The sequence below is a fragment of the Lissotriton vulgaris genome, chromosome 9 (genome assembly GCF_964263255.1).
Source record: "Lissotriton vulgaris chromosome 9, aLisVul1.2, whole genome shotgun sequence".
In the NCBI taxonomy this organism is placed as follows: domain Eukaryota; kingdom Metazoa; phylum Chordata; class Amphibia; order Caudata; family Salamandridae; genus Lissotriton; species Lissotriton vulgaris.
This window is the reverse complement of record NC_141697.1, coordinates 427,107,048-427,131,456: the sequence shown is the minus strand read 5'-3', so window position 1 is coordinate 427,131,456 and position 24,409 is coordinate 427,107,048. Positions and strand designations below refer to the sequence as shown.

Genomic DNA, 24,409 nt, shown 5'->3' with positions numbered 1-24,409 from the left:
AGCGGATAGAACAACAAATACGTCCGAACTACGCATTGCATTTACATTGCAAGTTGTTACAACTACTTGCCCTTAGGGGGGCACTGGACTTTTGGAATAGTATAATTTACTATTCCAACTCCAGTCTTTGCAATAGTAGGGAAAGCGTTGGACTTTAAAGTTCAACGCCCCTTTACTTAACGCATGTCTTTATAACAACTTGCGTTGTAAATGGAATGCGTGGTACAGGCGCTTTCGTTCTTCCGCCCATGTTGCAAAGGCAAAGCATTCTTCAGCAGTCGTAATTCATGCTGTTTCCCACCCCAGATTGACAGAAAGCAGTAATCAATCAATATTTGAGAGCAAACATACAGGGGTAAACAAATAATGGGCCTGAGTCACACAACACCTTGTAGTACGTTTTGCAGTACCAGAAACATACTATAAAATGCTATTCACAAACTATGTACAAAGTTATGCCTATGCCTGTCCTATATTGTATGTGCAGAAATCTCCGCCCTGATTGCGTAGCCTCTCTCAAAAGTGCGGAGTCTCTGCCAGCCATAAAATAATGTTGCAAATTACATGTTGTAACCATACAGTTTTAAATTTCAACTGAAGGTTGGAGACATGCAAGTTACACTTTAATAGTAAATTTACACTGGGTGTTTGTGAATATTGAAAAGTAGTAAACTAACTCAAAAGTGCACACTTACGAAAAATCGCAAGTTACCTTGGTCAATTTGGCAACCTAAGCTCAGCATTTTTGTGCATGTTACAGTACGCTTTTATTACACCTCAACAAGGTAAAAGACACATTTTGCGTTGACTTGTAAAAACATGGAGGCAGCTTTTTTCCCCAAATGAACATGATGGAGGTATACCCTAACTCAGCTTTTTATATCATGTTGGTGAATGTGTCACTGCAGGAGCATGATCTCAGCTGTTCTGATGTGATCACTTCCCATGAATATAGAGCAAATGGTGTATGCTGTCTCTCTCTAGAACAGAAATAGGCCTATGCAGGTGACACATGGAGCAGCAGGGTTGCATTCCTAGGTCAGGGAACATGTTAAGCTCCCTAGCAAGATAGGAAGTTAAACCCAGATTTACTAACAGTTCACACAATGCAGCTACGGAACAGTGCATCTCGTGCTAAGATTTCTCCAGAAGTTACCTAATGTGGCCTAATGACATAATCTCTGTAATTTCGCCTAGATTTGTTTATACAAAATAGCAAAAATTATTCCAATTACTCTGACTTAATTAACATTTTTCTCAAGGCTAGTTATAAATCCAGTTTTGAATTGTATAGCAATAAAAATAGAGTTTGAGAAACCCTATCAAACAATTAAACCACATCTTATTCGTAAAAGCTACTTAAAGGACAAACCTTTTTTATTTGTTTTTTTAAAGTTGTTTTTTAGAGTGTGGAGTTAACCCTTGTGGGTTTCAGATTGCTTTACATTGCATTATGAATTACAGTAGCACACAAAATATAATGACAGAGACTGTTTACAAATAAAGTTGAGAGGGCAATTTAAATTACATCACTTAATTTCTCTAACATTTTGATTCCATTAACTCAATATCGTCTTTATTTACACATTTTAGGCATAAACATACATTGTGTTACATATATATACTTGCATGCTGAAGTTTGGAGTGTTCCTGATATATATATATATATACATATATATATATATATATATATATATATACATATATATATATATATATGTATGTATATATATATATATATATGTGTATATATATATATATATATATATATATATGTATATAGTTACATAAGATCTTACTTCTACATTGACATTAACATTTCTCTTATTAATAGGATCATCAATTTTCATTAACAGGATCACATTTTGGATGTCTTTTCAATTAGAGTAAAGTTTTTCAGTAAAAGATGCGCATCACTAACTTCATAATAGGGACACTTTGGTCTTGAAATATTGTGAGCAGCTTTAGACTGAATAAGAAACAAGCAACAGGACTTAACGATCTGGCTGTTTGATTTTTAGGAGGTTGTGAGTACTTTTCTTTAAACAATTGGGAATGAGGGGGTGTATGCTGAAATTGCATTCCAGGTTCTGAGTGTGTGACCTGAGAAGGATCTAGATAAGGTAGTTCCTTTTTCATGTGTAGTGTAAAGTAGGATGTTAATTCTGCTGCTTAGAAATGTTGATTCTATTAGGAGTTTGTGTATCTTATAAGAACATCCAGAGGTATTAAGATGGATCACTTCTTAGCCAAACAAACTGTTTGAATGAGCAAATGGCTCTGTTAATGAGCTAGTTAAGTACTGGTAGTGCAGGAGAGATTTGCTCTGATTTGCTATGTTGGCTAGGAATTGGGCTGCTGCATGCAAAACAGCTTTTAATTGGGTGTAGGTTGATTTTTTTGTTACAGCAGTAAGGAGAGAGCATTTGCAGTGTAAAAAGGATCTATTTGCTTTTTTAATTTCTTCTAGGTAACATTTTGATGCTATCGCACAATTCTGAAATATAGGTTTCAACTGAGTGAAAAGCACAGTGATTTTGCAGAGGTAGCCCTTTGGAATGTAATATGTACTTATGCAAAATATGTTGCCAATTTATGCACAGAGGTTTTAGTTTGACTGGTGATAAGGAAACATTCTATCTTTGTGGCATTTAATTTGAGTGTTTGCTCCATCAAATACTGGATATTAGCAAACTACGATTTTGGCTCTTTGGCTGTGGTTTATCTGCATAATTGTGAAAGAGGTTCAACATATAGGTTGACAAGTATAAGTGATAAGAAGCTCTCTGAGGAGCACCACATGGCACATGAATGGTGCCAGAGAAAGGTGTTTCAAATTATACACATAGAAACTTTTTCAAGAGGTAAAATTTGAACCATTTAAGAACATTTTCACTTAATTCCACCTCATTTTCAAGTGTTTTATCGTGGTCTACAATACTGAAAGTTGATTAGAATGAATAGGCAAGCTGTAATGTTTTTGATGTTTCTAAGTGAATTTTCAATGATCTATAGAAAGGCAGTTTCTGTGCTATGCCCATGTCTAAAACCAGGTTGGTAAGTTCCAAGTAACCCGTTATCGTGAATGTGGTCCTTTAGTGAGACAACACATTTTTCAGTAAAGTTTGCCAATGCAGGTGAGGGTTTCTAAGAACACTTTGATATGTTCTGTTTTTAAAGCAATCAAGACTATACCATGTTAGGGAAGATATGTGTAAGAAGGAGCAAATGTGGGAACTAAGGGGCCGATTAGGATGGCGGACGGACTTTGCCCGCCCGCCATCCCTGTGGAAAACGGGACCGTCCGCGATGTGTGCGGCGGTCCCGCCATGCCAATTATGATGTGCCCGCCACACTGGAGGGCGCATCATGCGTTTTTAACATTGCGGCGGGCAGTGCTGAAAGCACCGCCCGCCGCAATGTTAAAAATGCCGGCATGCATTTGCATACACAAAGCGGCAGGCACCGCGCGGTGCCTGCTGCTTTGTGTATGCAAATGCAGGGGGGTACCAGAGGTACCCCCCATGTGCACACCCCCTCTCGCCTTCACCATAGGGGCCTGCATGTGGCCCCCAAAGTAAAGACCGCATGCCGCCACGGAAAGCCATCTGCATGAGGCCATCCTAATATGGCTGTCGGTGTCTGGAAGACACCACCAGCCATATGAACCCTTTTCCGCCCCGGCCGCAAGACAACCGGGGCGGAAAATCGGCGAACGGTGTTTCCGTCCACCACGGCCCCCCGCCATTGTAATATGGAGGGGGAAATAGGTGGCGGATGGGGTCGGATGTCGGGCGGATCACCACCGCCTGCATGGCGGTGGCGATCCACCCGACATCCTAAAAGGCCTCAAGGTTTGGAATAGATCTTTGGTCAAAAATATGGGACCTGGTCATCAATGAACCCTGAGTTACTCATACCAGCTATGATAGTAACGAGTATGTCTTAGTGAGAAATTGCTCCAACTGGTTAATGTTTGGTTATATTCTTGTAGTTTGTGAATAAATCTCTGATATTATTGATCCTGTGAAAGGAAAAGTATCTAAATGTGCGGCACTTAAATTGAACAAGCACCTGTGGCGCTGATATTTGCATTTTCTGGTTGGTAATCTCAAAAAGTTTTTTTGGATCTGTTTTTAGACCTTTTATTTGTTAGTTATGGCAAAGGAATTTGGCTGCAAGCACAGTGTCTCGCTATACTCTTCTTTTACCTTTTATGTGATTTAGAGAATTTATTAGAGTGGAACCTTTGACTGCTCTTTTTGCTATTCCCAGTGTCTTTCTATCGCCATTGCGATTGTTGCAGAATCATTGTGAGGATTTACCTTTGTTAGCAGTGTTCTGGAGGTGGGCAGTGTGATTTGTGATTACCTTAAGAGATAAGTTGTTAGCCTGGAAGTTGGCTTGTATGTCATATCAGGAGAGTAAAGTACTCTTCTAACTAGATTTATGCTTTTATTGGCCATTATTGCCTTTATAGCACGCCTCAAAATGTTAAAGGGGAATAGGGATTGATCAGAGCAATGATAGTAAGTTCTCTAGTGAATGAATCCTCGTTTTCTTGTATAGGCAAATTGGATTCAATTACTTTAACTGTCTAAGTTAGGAACATATGGAACATATACAACTGGCTACTATATACTCAGTGGCCCATTCACAAATACAGTTGCCAATTTTTACATGAACAGACTACTTCTGCTCAGCATTATAATTTATCGATTTCTTACACAAAACATTTGTGGCTAACTCTGAATTAGTTTTGCATTAATGTTCCATGTCACTAGTTCTGCAAATAGTAACAGGGTTTACACAAGCACAGTTGAGCCTTTTTCATAGCTCAACATGAGAGATCAATATATTGGCTAGTTTTTGCATGTGCTAAAATGTTCATGAACTATAGAATGTTTTTATTTCCTTTTCCATGAAAGAATTTTTTTCCATAGCATATTTTTACGTCTTACATAAATGGTGAATAATGGCGCATATGTCCATACTTTCAGCATCACTTATGCTTTGGTCATTCTTGAGTAAGACAGATGTGCCGTTATCCGTAGGGAATGTTTTGAAAAATGTTTGTAAATATTTCAAAAATTTGATTACATTGGTGTTCACCAAATCTGCACTACCTGTAAGCAGTCATTTTTATGCATTCACTAGAAAAATATAAGTGAGCATTTGTGCCTATTTTTCATAATTTACACGAATGCATTTGACACTTTTGCATGTAAATATTTATTGACCCATGAATAAATATTACGTTCAGTGTGTAATAATTTAGATTTTTTCCATTCAAACATAATACCAGTGAAACGTTATGTCAATCGATCTCAAGGGTAGCTATGTAGATGAAAAGTGTCTTCAAATAAGAAAGGGACCCCCTGCGACTAGTAACAAGTTCCTAGGTCAGGGCACAATATTCATCAAAATAACAATACCTAGGATATGTTCTTTTTATCTTTTAAAAAATAATATAACATTTCTTCATGATATTGTTCAAATAAATCAGATTTATATGAAATTGTTTTACTAGTTCATCTGCCCTGTATACTGCCCCACTGCACAACAAATTTGTGTTTTTTATCAATGTGTTTATGTACCTGATATCCTAGCAGGACCCCGAAGTTGCCTAGGTGTTGTTATTTTGATGGATGAAAAGTGTCTTCTCAATTCAGAGATGGAAAGTCACATCAAATCTTACTCTTACACTCGGAATCAGTGAAAACGTTTATGTCAGAAATAGAAACAACATATTTTGAATTTTTTTCTTGCATTTACAGTTTAATAAAAATAGCAAACACTACTTTTCAACGAAATACTCTTATATATTGTAGTTCTTGCAGAAGGGATTTTGCAAATTTCACGTGGCGCCCAGCATTTCATACTATATTTTCCTCAATAGAGTGTAGAAAGAGGTAAAGTGCATTTTTTATAAATTGCGATACATTTGGTACATTAAACAGGTTACCAGGATGGATTTAATGTGAAATACAGTCTAAATTGGGCAGGTTAGCAGCAAGATACGATCCATGCAAAATTGCTCCACACCATGGTCCCGATTCACAAACTGCATTCTGTTGCATTTAAAGAAGTGTGACAATAGTACGACTTACTACCAAATGCAATTCATAAACCTCTAACCAGACACGTCCGCTTCTGCCTCTCTTATCTCTTCTGTGCAGAGACCTCTGCCACTGTAGTGGAGATCTTTGCACATGTAGGTATACGTTTTGGTGGTAAATGTGGGAGAGACTAGGAGAAGAGACTGGAAAATAAGGAACACTTACTACTAAATGGGAGAGATTCAGGGAAATGTAAGGAAGGGTTTGGTGGTACATGCTAATTCAAAAGTCTAAAAGGTGTGAAAACAGTTGTATATGTTTTCTAGCCCAGCCTTGTAATACATCAACAGCAAAACATGGCCAACAACCGGCACTGCAAAACACTCCCATAGAAAACAACAGAGATAGGGAACTAAAATAACACCCCATGGGAACTAATGGTAAATTCATTATATCAGTTAAATTTGGCTAAATCTAAAATAAAAATGTTGTGGAAGGTATTTTTTAATTATTGTTTAAAAATTGATATTTATAAATGCAATTCGTATTTTTATTTAATTTTATTGTGTAATAAACACCTAATTTGAGAAGTTAATGTGCTGTAAAATGCTTTTTTTATTTCCAGGTTAGATAAAAATATTTAAAATGAATTACATTTATATTGTACAATAAATTTATATATTTCCTAATATTATACTCTGTTAAATTTCTCCACACTTTTCCATAGGAGAGCTTAATTTCCATGGCAGCGGTATCCACTCCAGTAACAGACATGACTGCACCTTTGTGAATCGGGACCTGTGCATCTGTGAAACTTTGTATTTAGGAACAGGTGACTAGAGATGAGCATTGAACATCAAGTTTAAAAAAAATGTCAACATTTCTTTTTACATTTTTTAATTTCTCTATATATATTCAAATTCAACAGTTTCATGCAATTAATACAATAGTTTTTATTAGCCAGTAGGAATAGTATCTCTGAGAATAACAGCTCCATTTTCTACCTTGATATTGGCAAAGGGTGAAATGTGGACATATTTACAATAAATAAGCTTGTTGGTGTAAAGAACGTATATGGTCACAATCTTACTATTAGCAGTATGGTCGCCTAAGGCCCCCTTATGTTAAATTAAAAAGGAAATACACTGAACTTGAGTTGGAACCTCAATTGTTATAAAGAGCGACCTGTCTGCACCTGGCATTGCTCCTGCATCCTTTTTAAGTTTCTTAAAGTGGTGGAGCATTGACATTTTCTTGCGCCTTCCTGTTCCTTGGAGGTAAAGAATTGTAGATACATGCTCCTCACTGAGAAAGCAAAAGAATAATGAAATGGTTAAATTTTAGTATATATATATATGTGTTAAACTTTTCAGGTGCTTTTTACCCACGTGGTAGTGGCACAAATGCCCCTGGATACAAAATGTAAATAGGTAAAATAACAAACCTGTCAGTCTGTTTATTGCAAACGTATTTACATTTATTGTGTGCTGTTAACAGTCCCAGAATAAGCAAGTAAGCATGCAGTGGACAGCAGTATCCAAGGGAAAACAGGGATCAATAGCTAAGGGAAAACAGGGATCAATCACTAAAATGGCAGTGTACATGCGAACGACAAGTAGCCTTTGATGCTGAGGATCTCCTAGAGTTGAATCCTTGTCCCACCTCTAACACCTCAAAAACTTACTATTTGCTGCAGCGGGGAGGAGGAAAAGTAGGCAGAGGAAACTACTGAAGGAAACCAGGGAGCCTAAATCCAAGTTTACTCTTTATTCCTCTGCTGCTTTTATGACCCATAAGACCACAGGCAGAAAGGATTGTGTCAGGCGTACCAATGGGCAATTCAGGGATCTCTCTGGCTACCCCCAATAGAAATCCATGGTCAATTTTAAGTTAGCCTTCTTTGGGGTTTTATCTGAGTTAAGATTTTGAAGAGTGTACAAATGCCCCTATTTCTCATCGGACTTTAGCTGTAGTGCATGCAATAAATACACAGTCAGTCAGATGTCCAACTGTCTAAGGTCTTCTGAGTCACATAGTTAAGGTCAGCTTGCATCAACCTTGAATTCCGGGTGAGACATGAATGTGTAAAGAATGCATGAAAGTATTTCACAAAGAATGTTGCAGCTAATGTTCTTCCTCATTTTCAGTTTTCATGACTCAGAATACTGTGCCCAGTGGTAGACCCAATATTCATTCCTCTTCAGCCAGAATTATGGGAACTTGAGAACTGGTCTCAAATGCTTGGGCAATATTGAAACTATTGCTGCTAAGGGAGTCAAATGCTAAATTAGGTTTATGAGGTTTGCTTGAGGACTTCATTCAAACCAGACAAGACCACAAGATGAGATGTTCCCGAAATGTACAGTTTTAACAAATGATAGTGGTAGGAGTAGGTCACGGAGTTCAGGTCACTTGGAAGCCATTGATTTATGACTCGGAGCTCAGTGGGATGGTGGAGACAACATAAGCATTTTTGTGTAAGGTTGGTCTAAATCAGCACCCACAAAGAAAGATTAAAGGCTACCTATAAGCTTTGACTCCTTTACCACTTAATTGCAGTAGACAAACTGTTCACTGTATTACATTTGTAGTGTGGGGGAAGTAAATCGTTCATCCTCTGCATTGGTAAAAAAAATGAATTTCAGAAAGCAAGGGAAAAGCTTCCCTCATGTCCGAATTATTATTATTTTTTTTTACTGTGACACACAGGAAGCTGATTTCATAGTAACAATCTTAACAGCAGACAGCACCTTTGGGCATGGTGTGCTTTCACCTTCATCAGTGCTCAGGAGCATAACTCTGTCTCAAAGCATTGATTTATGTGGGAGACATGCCACCGGAAAATAGACAATGTGGGTCCCTAGTGGATCTCTTCTTGGGGATCAGCACAGAACTGTAATCCCAAAAGAGGGATCCAACCACTAGCACCATCGATACTTTGGGAGCAGGAAGGGTTCTCCCCCAGCAAAAAAATGAACATCAATCAAAAGTGTGAAAATGCTAGGTGGTAGGAATAATCTGTTCCCTACATATCCCCGAAGGAAAATGCATGATGTTATCCAAAGTTTGAGTTTTGCATGGCATTTTGGGTATTGAAATATCATGGATCCATGCAAGTCACACCACCCTGGACTCTCTTGGGTGTCAGAAATATCTAGGTTTAATAGGATTCCCTGTGTGGCGGCTGAGCCCAGGCAAAAATACAGCAGCTACCCACAGAACAAAAACATTTACATTTTTTAATCGTGAAACTGTGATGTTTTCACATTGTGTTTTGGAGCTTTTCATAGCTCAAGTATTGGTAGAAACTGCAGATTCTGAACTCTCCATCACCAAAGTGAGAGGAAAATGTGCGATTCTAGCCAAAGGTTGAGGTTTGTGGGACATTCTGGGTAGGAAACATTGTGGCATCCACACGTAACACCACCCAGGACTCTCATGGGTATCTATTTTTCAGAACTGTCTGTAAGTTTACCTGGGTCGCAGCTGAGCCCAGGCCCAAATACTGCAGTTATCTACATTGCCTGAATGGGTCAACTGGCATGACAAATATGTTCCTGTCTGCATACTGAATATTGGAACCGTTGGCGATAAAGGCGATAGGCTCGGCCATATAAGTGGGATACTGTTTGTTTATCGGGAAAAGTATGGGAATACCGAATAATACAACATTTGTTATTATCGATTTATTTCTCTCCATTGTTGAATTCTAAATGTAAGCTGGTGTGCAAGGAAGTACACATTTAGCAAAATGCCAATTCACTACATTATAGTTTTGGTAACTCCACATTTAGAGTTGTACAAATAACTACTATTACTAAACTCAGTATCTTTGGCACATTGGATAGATGCATAGGGAGGCCGAGCTATACGTATGAATGTTGGCTCCCTAGAAAAGCTCTGAAGTATTCCACCTGATACTGATTGTATACTGCTTCAATTCCAGTGCCCAGTGGGGGAAAGCCATGAATGGGGTTTGTGGAGTGGAGTACCGTATTCTTCGAGGCTTAATCAGCCGTTGCCTCTACAGTTGTCGGGTGATTGACCATAACAGCCTGTGACATGGGCCTACTCTGTAGACTCTATTGCTGTTCCCTGTGCCTACACAGATGACCCGCCCTCACAGATGTGAACTTGTCTATCTTGCAGGAGGTGCTGGTGCTACCTTCCTGGCAAGATTCCTCCTGCAATTAACACAGGGACTGAAGTAAGCCATGGGACGAGTGAAAGCTGATGCAGCACATTAACATTAGGAGAAACCTCATTTGGATGTGCCTTACAGGAGAATGCAAACAGGCCTCGTGCATGATCCTACTGTAATCGGAGCGGTGGAGGCACGTCAGAGTGTGGACCCAACATCTTTTATTGGGGAGCATTCAGGAAGAATTAACTTGGCCCCTGCCACGTCATTACATGGAATGGATGATTGTCTCTAGTTTACAGCCCAGAGACCTGTCCATTTCTGGGAAAATCTGCTGCCCCCCTGCTGGACTGCTCATAAACTATGCATAGCTGCAGTTTTCTTAAGTTTAGATGGTTCTGCTTGGTACCTTTGGGGCGCAAAGTTGTAGATTTTACAGCCCATGTTGGCTAAGGCTGCTATTAGAGGTTGCATGTAGACATTAAAGAGGAGTGGGGATAGGGATGAGCCCAGGGGGACTCCACAGCTGAGTTTAATCCTTTGGGACCTGCCAGATAGAAACGATTCAAGCCACAGGTATGCCTGACCCCTGATACCCAAGGTGGCGAGTCTATCTAGTAGTTGAGCATGGCTGACAGTATCGAATACCGCTGATAAATCATGGCACAGGGTCTTTTACTGTCAGCCATGGTTCTAAGCTCATCAAGCACGGCTCAGCCACTCGGTCGTCCTCCACAACCCCCGCTGCCCCGTCGCACGGTTGACTCAACCTGTCGTCAAGGCATCCTAGAGACCAGAGATCAGAAAAGAGGCTCAAGAGTGCAAGCGCGCACGCGGGGGGTGTGCAGATGGGGGCTAGAAGCTGGGAGCACTGGCAAGGAGCCTGTCAGGAGCAGCAGTGAAAGTTCACGTGTGCCTCCAGGCTTAGATAGCCTGGGGAAGTGGTATAAACCGCATAAAAAATGCAGATTGAAATTATATGTGTATAATTTCCAGGAATACCAGGGCTGTCGAGATCAGGCTGAGGAATCCCGACAAAACCTGACCCTAACATCAGTGGATCCAAATCAACACGCGAAAATAAGCCATAGGATGGAATCAGGGGTGGTGGAGCAAAGTGAACAGAACACACAACAACTCCCACAACCCCCACAAGAAGCATCACAAGAAGAGCCTGAATTACAAGATGCACAAGACGCAGAAGAAATACAGAACACTCCGAGCACTGGGAGCTCTCAGAAAATCAAGGGTGCGCAAAGAAGACCTGAAACTAGGGGGGCCAAAGCAAAGGAAAGTAAAGACAAAGAAAGGGAAAAGGATAAAAAAAGACAAAGACAAAGATAAAGATAAAGATAAAAACAAAGATAAGAAAGACAAAAACTATGAGAAAAACACTGAAAAGGAGCATGCGAAGCAAGGGAAGTAAGGGAAAGAAAAGGGGAAAGGGAAGGATACAGAAGATAATGACAATGACAATCTGGAACTGATGGCTAAAAAGGCAAAACGACTACAAGCAATTAAGAACTTGAAAGCATCCGCTAAAACCACTGGGCAAACATTAGAGTCTCAACCAAGGATCTCTAATATCTTTAGCCCTCTACTTAAGGAAGGGATAAGTGATTCGCTCAATATAGAAAACAAAAGGGCTATACCAGATGACCAAGGGGTCCGAATTTGTGAGACCAACGGGTCGAGTTGGGCAGACCAGGTAGCGCCTGGAGCTGCACCTGGAGCCGAAATGAATAGGGCAACAAGACCGGTGCCCGATCCAGGAATCCTAACACCAGACCCCGCTCAGGGAAAAGAAATGGCGTGCAAAACAAAAATTCTACCCGAGATAGTGGAGCGCATGCTCAGAAAGCCAATATCCAATCACCCTTTTCCCCCAACAAAAACTACAATATTACATTCTGAAACCCAAGCCATTACAGAGGAATCAGACTCGGATATTTATAAAACAGGCATCTCTACCTGTAGTGAAGCAAGTGACCCTAGTGATGAGCAAAGACTTGATCCATCAACTCCAGAGATCTCAGAATTATCAGATTCCCCTGATCCAAACATAAGGAAAGCAAACAAATCAGGACAAGACAAAACCCCAAGGAAGAAGCTCGAAAAAAAGAGAAATAGACAAAAGACACAATAAAATAATATATGAAGAAACTACAGATCAAGGGAGCATCACAGAGCAAACCTACTACACAAGAAAAAACTCAACCCCTAAGCCAACAACAGACTCAGTCCATCAACAAACCACCTTAAATGGGACCAAAGGGAGTAGCCAAAAAACGTACGAACATACAAGTCTCACAGGAAAACATGCAGAGCACTCTCTGAGCGAAGTACTAAATTCAATCAAAAGCTTCCAAAAAGATGTTAAAATTGACAACAGGAGGAATCACGCTGCCATCCAAAAGCTACAAGAAGCAATCAAAAAAGTGGGTCAAACATGCTCCGAAATCTCAGAAAAAATTGCCTCCGTAGAATCACGTACCGAAAATCTGTAAAAAGACGTTACTAATCTACAAACACAAGAAAAAGAACAAGACGGAATTATAAAAGATCTGATGCTAAAGGTCAAAGACCAGGAAAACAGAGCCAGATGAAACAACCTGCGCTTCCTCTGCATCCCCGAAGGCTTAGAAGGAAAAGACCCAAGGGGCTTCATGATCACGCTCCTTAAAACAGCCTTCCCTGAACTACAGTCCTGGGAAATGGAGAGGGAGATAGAGCGTGCCCATCGCTTCCCCCTAACTCTCCCAAAGCGAACTCACAATCCACCACAATACCCAAGACAGTACTAGTGTACTTCAGGTACTTTCTTCTACGTGAAGCTATCTACGATCTTGCTCGGCCTAATAGAAAGATGGAACACAAGGGTTTCATGTTTTTCGCTCGACCAGACTATGCTCATGCCACGGTGGAACAGAGGTTGAGGCTGAGGCAACTAATTACACCATTCGAACAAATGGGTACAACTGTCTTTCTGCAAAACCCAGCTCGTCTAAAAATAATTATTAATGGAACAACACGGAGCTTCACGAGTGAAATTCAGGGTCAGGCATTTCATAAAGAAATTTCAGACTCAAGGAACTCTAAAACAGAGAGACAACAAAAACCAGCGGGTAGACAAGAAGCAGAAAGCAAGTAAAGGATTGGGCTCAACTCTTCTGAAGAAAAGGGGGAGTGAAAAGAAAAAAACTGATAATCAAAAATATGATGTAATATATGGTGATCTACTAAGACATAGAGAAACTTTATTTAGATCACACTCCTAATCGTACTATATGTCTGGCACGCGGGGTGCGGGAAGCGGGGCGGGCTGGGGCACACTGATTAGACTGACGCCCACACCTGGATTCCCCGGGATTGAGGATCCCTCAAGGGGTGGTAAGGGAGGGAGGGCAAGGGTGGGGGGGGGGGTGGGAAGAGAACACAAGCATAAAATAACACAGGCAATAACAGTCAGATCTGGATTCAAACTAAGAAAGAACATGAGACAATCATGCTATAGTCTTACAAACAGAAACGAAGAACATATGACAAAATGTGGTGTAAGGATGAATCAGAAATATGTAAAAAATGGCTAAGTTAAGGATTTTACCGATCAATATCTGTGGCCTTAATGACTTGAAAAAAAGACAAAGGGTGGCAATCGGCCTCAAGGCAATGGGTCCTAATATTATATGCATGCAGGAGACACATGTGGATGGGTCGCAGCAACAACGGCTAAAAAACATGGGATACAGATTGATCATATTAACAACGCAGGCGACAAAGACAAGGGGGGGGTAGCCATCCTGGCAATCGGAGGGGGGCTTCAGTTCATCAGGTCTACAGCCCATAAATTAGGGCGCTGGGCAATAACAGAATGCCAATATGGCCAGGGAAAGAAAGCAACAATATGTTCCATATATGGGGCACCAACAGATGACCCAGATTTATTGATATTTGTCTTAAACGAATTAGCTCACTGGTCACCCCCATTTATCATGTGTGGCGATTTTAACTTGAATCTACCCTCGGACTGGCAATCAAGGCCGGACATCACATATAAAGGAAGGAAACCCAGAGTTTTTAGCATACTCCAAGAATTATGCACCACACATGGCCTAGGGGACTGTTGGCAAGCGAAACACCCCAGCGATCCGGGTTATATGTTTTTTTCTCACCCACACACTAAACTGGCCAGGCTAGATTATATATGAATTTCCCATACAATTCTATCAAAATGCATAATAGAGAAACTTCCCTGAGTCCTATCTGACCACAATCCACTGATGCTCAGCATGGATATCGAAGGGCCAGACCATAGTCAGAATTTATGGACTTTCGAGAGGGCCTTACTTCTAAATGAAAAGTACTGTCAATGCTTAAACAAATGGATCCCAGAGTTCCTAGGGGATAACATGGGAAGCGCACCAATCAAAATAGTCTGGGATACCTTAAAATCAGGAATTAGGGGAGAGACCTTAAGATTCTCCCTTAATATTAACCGTGCGTCAAAACAGGAAATGAAAACGTTACAGGAAAGATTAGTAACTTCAGAGGATGACCTTATGAGGGCAGTACTAGAGGGGCACAACATTAAAGAAACACTGGGCACTGTGGCCATTGCAAGAAATAATGTGGCAGAGATATTTACTAAAAAGGCAGTCGATAAAGCTATAGTGAATAAAGAAAGAATATATGAACTTAGCGAACAAGTAGAGCATCACTTGGCGGTACGAACAAGACAAGAAAATATGGCTAATCCAATTAAATAAATCAATGACCCCAAAAGTGGCCTTATACAAAACCCAATAGGGTTAAGATGGGCGTTTCAAGATTACTATCAAGATCTATACAAGGAAACTGATAAGAATCAAAGAAAAATAGAAGAGTATATAAAGCAGTCTATTATACCCCGACTATCGGAGGAAGACCAAGAAAGCTTGGCGATAAGTCCAGAATGGAGCAAAATCTTGCTATCAATTAATAGTCTAGCCCCCGGGAAAGCAGCCGGGCTGGACGGGATACCAGTGGAATTTTATGCCAAATTCCATAAACCGTTGAAGGAGATTATAACAACATTAATGACACATATTTTCTTGGGGGGCCAGCCACCTGGCTCATGGGCTATGGCAAAAATTGTAATATTCCCGAAAAAAAACAAAGACCCTACACAACTAGGATCTTATCGCCCTATCACACTAATTAACTGTGATTCTAAAATCTACTCGAAACTACTGGCAACCAGACTGGTGCAACATATACATAACATGACTTCGCCACGCCAACATGGTTTCATTCCGGGTCGATCCACCACTGACCATGTCCAGAGGGTCATCACACTTTTCGATATATCAGAAGTGGCAGTAGACCCTATGGCCTTGATACTTGTAGGCGCCGAGAAGGCCTTTGATAGGGTCTCCTGGCAGTATCTTTGGACAGTTATTTCGAAGAGTGGTATTGGTGACCGAATAATTAAAGCTACCTGTATGTTATATACAACTCCAGAAGCGGTGGTCATGATAAATGGGGAAATGTCTGGGAATATTAAAGTAACCAGAGGGACGAGGCGGTATACACCTGTTACAACGCAACTTTTACAACTACCTACCATTACAACGCAACTTTTACAACGCATACCATTACAACGCATTGCGCTGGGGGGCGCTCTAGGATAGGGAATAAGTATAATTTACTATCCAACACCTTCCCTAGTGTCCACGGGGACTGGAGTTGGTATGCGTTGTAATGGTCGCGTTGTAATGGTAGGTAGTTGTAATGGTATGCGTTGTAACGTCATATATCCGGACGAGACAGGGGTGTCCGTGCTCTCCAATATTATTTGCAATCTTTATTAATCCTTTTATTCTTAGACTAGAATCAAATCTAGCAATACCACCCATCAAAACCATCAACGGTAATACCAAGACCCTAGCCTATGCGGACAACATAGCAATAGTCACAGGAGATCCCAGCGAAGCAGTGAAAGCGATGGAAGAAGAAGCCAGACAATTTGGGGAGGTTTCAGGATACAAGCTTAAACAGGGCAAAACCCAGATAGTTGTTAATAGCAATATCACATATCAGGAAGACCGGGTATTTACCAACGCCATGTACCTAGGAGTGAACATTACATCAGACCTAGATAATTTGGTCAAAATTAACTTGGAACCTCTGATAAAACAAACAGGAAAAAACCACAGTAGAATTGACAATCTTCATTTGACCCTTGTGGGACGGTGCAATGCCATAAACATTTTATATTTTCATAATTTGTTATACTTTTTAGGACCAAATGTTTAGAATTCACCCCACAAATATTTAAGGACATAGAGAATGTATTCTCTCAGTTTATATGGAATTACAAAAAAACGCGCAGAGCACTCAAATACATTACACTCCCAAAAGACAGAGGCGGCCTCGCACTGCCTAATCTCAAAATGTATTGGTGGGCCACGATAATAAAGTATAGTAATATATTGCTCACCCCGGGGGCGCTAGAGGGCGCACTGCGAGATGGCTGACTTCTAAGTCGGCTCCGCCGGACGGGCGCATCTCATCGGAACCCCTGGCCCCAGACTGTCCCGATCCTCACGCAAACCGGCGAAATGGATGGCTGACGGGCTCGCCTACACGCTGTGACGGTCCCAGCCGGGACTAAAGCCGCACGCCAGAGAAAACGGCAAGATCACTCGCGGACCGGACCGGCTCCCCAAAATGGCGGACAGCGACCGGGATGTCCGCGAATGAAACCCAGCGATACCGCCGCTGGACGGCCACAGGACGAACCTCCCCCTGGCACGCTAGCAAGGGGCTGCTAGAAACGGCGACTTACAGGTACGAGGTGCCTGCAGACCATGCAGAAATCCCGGCGGACGATGTGCGTTCCACGGCGGTGAAACGCAAACTCGAAGACCCTGCGCCAGGCGATACCAGCTCCCAGTATACTGCACTGATGGGCCAAAAGGCGCGGAAACACTTCTATGCGTAGCTACTGCGGCGCATTGGAAGGAGAAGCGACTGGAGGTAAACGGCGCGGAGCGCGCAGGCTGGAAGCTGCTAACCACTGCTGACTGCCGCCCTGAGGGGACATACTAGACCCGCGAGTGCAAGCGCGACTACCTCACACGGCCAGGGAAGAGCGCGGCGAGCGCCCTATACCATCCACACCACCGCAGGACACTCCTACATGGCGCGCTGGGCTGACCTGCACCGCGACTGAGCAATGAGCATGGCCTGATGAGTGGGGCTTTGGCGCGGAGGGCGACTGGAGCACTGCTACGAAGTACACGGACAACGGCCAAGCCGGCAACCCCAACGAGCTCACCAGTCTCCAGCTCAGCTGACCCCCAGGGCACAATGGGCAAGCCGGACAAACAACAGTCAAAGCTGCCCTTCGAAGCAAGGAAGCAAGCGTCGAAAACGGGCGCTGCCCACGACGCTGACGGAGACCAGGCACTAGAGGAAGGAACTGGCATGGAAGCAGTATTGAGGGCTATCCAGCAGAGCCTGCACGACATGAATGGCAAGATGGACAGTGTCGTGGCGCGGGTAGACTCTCTATCTAACACGCTGGAGAAACACGAGGAGAGGCTGACGGAGGCAGAGCGCAGGATATCCTCGATGGAGGATCACTCCAGAGACACCGACAAAACGCACAGCGCTCTTGAGAGGACCCTGGAAACCTTGAAGGCAAAGGTGGAGGACCAGGAAGCAAGGTCCCGCCGCAACAACGTGCGCATTTCGGGCCTGCCGGAATCGACCAACACGGGCAAGATGGAGACGTACGTGGAGGGCCTGCTGAAGGACATCTTTGGGGCTGGCAGCTTCTCTGAGGTCTTCCTGATCGAACGTGCTCATCGCTCTCTGGCCCCCACTCCGAAACCAGGGGCTCCGCCTCGCATAATTATCGCCAGAGTACTCAACTACAGAGACAGGGACACTATACTTCGGCTGGCGAGGGAGAAGGGAGCCATTACACATCAGGGCAACTCGCTGGAGTTCTACCCAGACCACACAATGGCGGTACAACAGGCCAGGAAGGAGTTTGCTCCTGTAAAGAAGAAACTTCGAGAGCTGGATATCGGATACGCGATGCTGTACCCTGCAAAGCTTAAAATTCTGACGGATGGCAAGCCGGTGGTCCTCACGACGGTACAAGCCGCACAGGAATATATAAAGACCCTCATCAAACGTCGGAAACATCAAGAGAATGCGGGCAGAATGAGCGACAACGACTGACGACAGGATGGCGCGCCGAGCGTCTTTTGATCAGACAGCTTCAGCACTGCTGGTGACACACGACGGGCACTGCGAATTGGGTGAAACTTACCGTGATACGCAACGAGACTGGGACTCCCACTGCTGTCGGACTATGAACGGGAGCTGTACAGGGCGAAAACGCAGTGAGTACTATGTGGTGACTTTAATCTAGTACCTACACAGGAACATTGGGGCCTTCGCTGGCAAAGGACAAGTGGCTAGCACGATAAGCTATGTACGGCCATACTGGGGTGCCCTGAGACACTGACATTGGGGGGACTGGCATCACCCACGAGCGTTCCTGTACTGTGGGGGGCTGAGAAGAGCGATGATGGTCACTAAGTGCCTGCGGGGGATCGGGGGCGGGATGGGGGGGATAGGGTGTAAACATTGTCGATTTAACTAGCATGCAAATTGCGCCCGTCCACATCCACTATGTGGATGGAGATGTGTGCTTCGGGCGGCACCCCCAGGAGGGTGTTCCCCACGAAAAGTTTACTCACAGTTTTGAAGTTCGGGGGGGAATGGCTTTGGCAAAGTTTGGGTGCTGAAGTGGGTGGGGGGGGGATGGGGAAGCGGATTGTGATAACTATGTTTGCTCTGTGTCTGAGAAGCATTGCGACCTCTTTTACTGCCTTCACTGCATTTGTCAGGGATGCGCTGTTTCATAGATGGCCGCACAGACTACGCGACGCACAATATCACTGTAACGCATGCTAATGGCGCGCCTTGACACGCTCAACTTCATAACATGGAATGTCAGGGGGCTGGGGAACCCAAAAAAGAAAAGGCAAATGTTTGCGTACTTTGACAGGATTAGGGTCGATGTGGCCTTCCTACAAGAAACTCACATGGCACCCACTTCCACACGCGGGCTGGGCAACAAATGGGCAGAATCCACCACTGGCTCCTACTACTCATCATACTCCCGCGGCGTCAGCATACTGATAAAAAAAGGGACTCACTTCAAAATCACTGACACGCACACTGACCCAGGAGGGCGCTTTGTAATAGTGGTAGGCGAGACGAGACACCACAAATTGGCACTTGTGAATGTGTATGGCCCGAACATAGATGATGCAGGTTTTTTTGAAAGGCTGTGGCATATTGTGGCTGGTGTTCAAGCGGACAATGTTATCTGGGGAGGGGATTTCAACGTCACGTTAAAGGATGGGCTCGACAGGGCAGCACACACACTGGAACAACACACCAAGGCGAGGGGAATGCTACTTGACGTAATGTCTGACTTGCATGTCAGTGACTTGTGGAGGATACTACACCCGGGAGAGCAGGTGGCCACACACGTGAATGCTGCGAACAAGAGCTGGTCCAGACTGGACTTCTGGCTAGCCACACAGGACGTTCTCACCTGGGTGGAACAGATAACGCATCTCCCGAGAACGCTGTCAGATCACAGTCCTGTGCTCCTACGGTTACGAATTCCACACTATGTCCCACCGCCCTACACCTGGCGCTTCAACGCGCAGGCTCTGCGCGACCCGCTTTATGTGGATACAGTCCAAAAAGCGATCACCGACTACTTCGACCTAAACACCCCCACCACGGAGGACCCGTGCCTCCTATGGGAAGCTTTTAAAGCGACTATACGGGGCGTGTGCATTAACACATCTGCTGGTATACTGAAAGACATTCGTCACCAACTTAGTAGGAGGGAGGAGATGCTTAGGGACCTGGAACAGCGCTACACGAACACTGGGGACACAGCACTACTGAGTGACATACAATCCATACTGCTAGAATATAACACGTTTGCTGATGACGAACTCAAATATATTTTCAAGAGAACAACGGCCAGACGCTATGGGGAGGGAGGTAGACCGGGCAGGGCCTTGGCGGAAAAGATTTGTTCGGGCAGGGCGACACAACATATAGCGACCATACGCACTAAACAGGGCACACGCGCACACGACATGCCAACCATTATGGGTGAATTCAGGGAATCCTATGGGGCTCTATATGAGGCCAGAGCACAGGTGCCACGGGAGGAGATACTAGAATACATGGCTGATGTTGAGATTGCCTGGTTGGCGGACGGACACAGGGAATATCTAGCTAGGCCCCTTACGACACAGGAAGTCATCGACACCATCAAAAGACTCCCTAATGGCAAAGCGCCGGGCCCAGACGGCTTCGTCATAGAATTCTATAAAATGTACGCTAGCACGCTGGCACCTCATCTAGTAAATTTGTACGAGGCCGCCCATGAAGCCCAAACCCTACCACCGTCAATGCGCGAGGCGTTGATCATTGCCATTCTGAAACCTGGTAAAGACGAAGAACAGTGCGACTCATACCGCCCTCTTTCATTGATAAACGTTGACACCAAGATCCTAGCCAGCATCCTGGCGGACCGACTGAAGCCATTAATGCCGATGTTAATAAGACCGGACCAGGCGGGTTTCATCCCGGACCGGTCCACTGCGCATAACACTCGCACCCTTTTTGCTCTGGCGCACTACCTGGCACCGGATATCAAAGCGGTAGCTGTCCTACTGGACGCGGCTAAGGCATTCGATACGATTGCCTGGCCGTTCCTACATGCAGTCCTACTCCGGATGGGGTTCCCCCCCTTATTTATCGGCTGGATCACGATGCTGTACTCGGGCCTGACGGCCCGCATACGGGTAAACAAACATCTATCATCACCGATCATCATTGGGCGCGGCACCAGGCAAGGCTGCCCCCTGTCGCCTATGCTGTTTGCCCTTATACTGGAACCGCTGGCGTGTAAAATAAGACAGCATCACCACTACTCCGCTATTCAGCTACCCACACGACCCATACACATTGCCCTGTACGCGGACGACATGGTCTTATACGTAAAAAACCCGGAGTCCAACCTTAACCCCCTAATGCGGGAATACATTAAATTCGGCCAATACTCAGGGCTCCACATTAATTGGAGCAAGTCCCTCGTACTCCCACTGACAGATGGCACCCAGCCCACGCAACTGGATTATCCCATGGAATGGCAGGAGGAACCGACAAAGTACCTAGGCGTCTGGTTCCACAGGGACCCAGAGCTCGTAATCCGCACCAACTATGGGAGGGCTGTCTCTGCTTTGGAAGACAAGGTCAAGAGATGGATCGGTCTACCGCTCTCTCTGGCGGACAGGCTTGCCATTGTGAAGATGGTGCTCCTGCCAAAATTCTTATATCTTTTCAATAATATACCTATTAAGCCCCCGGCGGAGGTGTTCCGTAACATTAAATCCCTCATCCTTTCCCTCATCTGGGCGGGTAAACAGGCTAGATTAGACCTGCAGACATTGACGCTCCCATACGCCAAAGGTGGATTCAAAGTGCCGGACATCTACCTGTACTATCAGTGTGCACAGGCGCAATATGCGCATTACTGGTTTCACGAAATTCCCTTCCTGACACACGTGGCTGTGGAACATGGAGATGCTGACCCCATCCCACTAACGAGCATTCTTACACACAAACGCCCCAGGCTACACGACCATGATATAAACCCTGTGAACACCACGATAGATGCATGGAGGACACTTAGCAAGATGGCGCACTGCACACCACTCTATGCACCGACACTCCCATTGGCTCACCACCCGGCACTGTCTGTCACGCAAGAGCAGGTGGGGATGGATCTTCTTAAGCGCGCAGGCATAGACACCCTTGGGGATCTGTACAAAGAAGGGCAGTTTGTACAGTTGAACCAACTCACATACATCCAGAACCCGACTCTGTTGTTTAGCTTCAACTATTATAGGCTACAGAGGGCGGTGAAGGAACACTTTGTGTCTTTTCCAGCAGAACCACAAGAGCTCGCACCACTGACACTTGTAATCAACACTCCCTCAGCGGCACACTTGGTATCTCGACTGTACCGCTGCGCACAATCTAGCAATGGTGGCTCCTCAACAAGAGCCAGGGAGAAATGGCAAACAGCACTGGGGGAAGATCTCACGGAAGCGGACTGGGAGGCCTCCTGCATGCTTACGGGGATGCTGACGCCTAACGGGAATCTTAGACTGATCCATTATAAGTATTTGCACCAGATGTACCACACCCCTGCACGTCTACACAGATATGGTCTGAGAGACGACTCTAGATGCACTAGGTGCGGGCAGGAACATGCGGATTTCATCCACTTGGCATGGCACTGCGCTGCGATAGCACGTTACTGGGACCAGGTGATACGGACACTCAACACTATGCTGGGGGCCCAATTGCCATGCACTGCCAAAGTCTGTCTCCTGGGATTGGTGCCACACTTGAGGGCAAGACGGCGTAAGCTTTGTGTGATTGCGTTATTGGTGGCGAAGAGACGAATATCCCTGCATTGGAATAGTAAGCGAAAGCCAACAGTGAAGCACTGGCTGGAAGATCTGGCCTATTGTAGAGACACCCTAGTCACGTATGAGGAAGAGTTGCCCATGGGGTCCCGCCCCAGAGACTTCTGGGAGCCATTCCAACAATATCTGACGACAGTGGCGTCTGTAGGTATTGAGGGCTGAGCGCCTGGCTGCTAAAGACTTATGACCGCTATGAGCTACACTTGATGGGGCAGTGAGGGGGGAAGAATGCTGTGACACAGTGCTTTGGGTTTCACAGGGGGTTGTTGTTATGTTGTTTGAGATACCCCCCCTAGGTTACGGGGGTTTTTTTTTTGTTTGACAGGAACAGAAAAAGAAAAACTGGAAAATGTAAGACTGATCAGGCGAACCTACCATGCGGATGCATTGTCGAAACCATCAACTGCACTGCTACTGAACTCACGCCGCCGGACCTATGGTTGTCGGCTGATGGGCTGTGTAATGATAAGCTGTTCATTTACTCCTGTGTACATTGCAAAGCCGGCCTTCTGTGGTTGTAGGCGAGATTGACTGTACTATTCATGTGACAATGCGTAATAAACGTCTTACCCAAAAAAAAAAAAATATATATATATATTGCTCACCCCAAAAAAGACCACAGAACATGAGGGAGCAATCCCAACACCACAGGAACTAATTTTAGGCAACGAAGCTAAAGAACATCTCTGGCGATTAACCTACAATTGCCACTTTAAAAAAGTACGATTTAAAACGCTTAGGGGTGTATATTCGGCATGGAACAATGTTCAAAAACTCTTGGGCATTGGGAGATTCTCCTATTACACAACTTTAGTGGGAAATACCAACCTCCCAGAAACATTTAGGGACGTCTGCTTGACAAGGTGTTAAAGGGCAGGGATTACCCAGTGTGGCAACTTTTACTCCAATACAGGATTCAAGTCATTCGAGGAACTAAAATTAGAATTTGGGCTAAACCAAAGAGATTTCTTTACATTTTTACAAATTAGAGACTTTTTAATGAAAAATGGGGGAGGCCCATCCAAGTTTAGGAAAAACCATATAATTGAAACAATAAGTCTAAATACCACTGTAAAGATTGGTGTAATAAATGATAACCTAACATCCGCACTATCAGATGACATTGAAAAATGTAGAGCAAATTAGCATGATAAATTGGATGTGGTGGAAGAAACTTGAGAGAAATCACTCAAGGCATCCCAACTATGGCTAATATTGGCTAATCTCCAAGCCCAATACTATAAAACTTTTTTCCAATTATACTATACCCCCAATTAGATTGTTAAATGGGGGACGGGTAGATGCATGGAATGCCCACGCTGTATGCAGTATGAGGCAGACATCGTACAAATATTTGCTACATGTGCTACATTGGGCACAATCCGTAGGGAAATTTCCACCTTTCTGTCCAAAATTCTTAATACAAAAATTGAAATGACAACGGCAGAATTAATACTTGGTCTTGACGGAGATACATGTCCAAAAGAAATTCAAGCGCTCATATTCATCGCCATGGCAGTATTAAGAATATGCCTGGCCACAGCTTGGTTGGACCCCAATCCTCCTGCTTTTCAACAATGGCGGACGAGACTCTTGGCCACATATAATTTAGAAACAGC

General features: G+C 44.0%; 1 protein-coding gene across 2 annotated transcripts in view; it reads right to left on the bottom strand.

Moving 5' to 3' along the window:
* Positions 1 to 5,757: 5,757 nt before the first annotated feature.
* Positions 5,758 to 24,409, bottom strand: part of EXOC3L4 (exocyst complex component 3 like 4) — a 424,048-nt gene continuing 405,396 nt past the window's right edge. For both annotated transcript variants that reach the window (XM_086937846.1, XM_086937847.1), the window contains exon 13: positions 5,758 to 7,364. In XM_086937846.1, the coding sequence (XP_086793972.1) occupies positions 7,184 to 7,364 (181 nt within the window). In that variant the 3' untranslated portion in view covers positions 5,758 to 7,183. The remainder of the gene's footprint in view (positions 7,365 to 24,409) is intronic.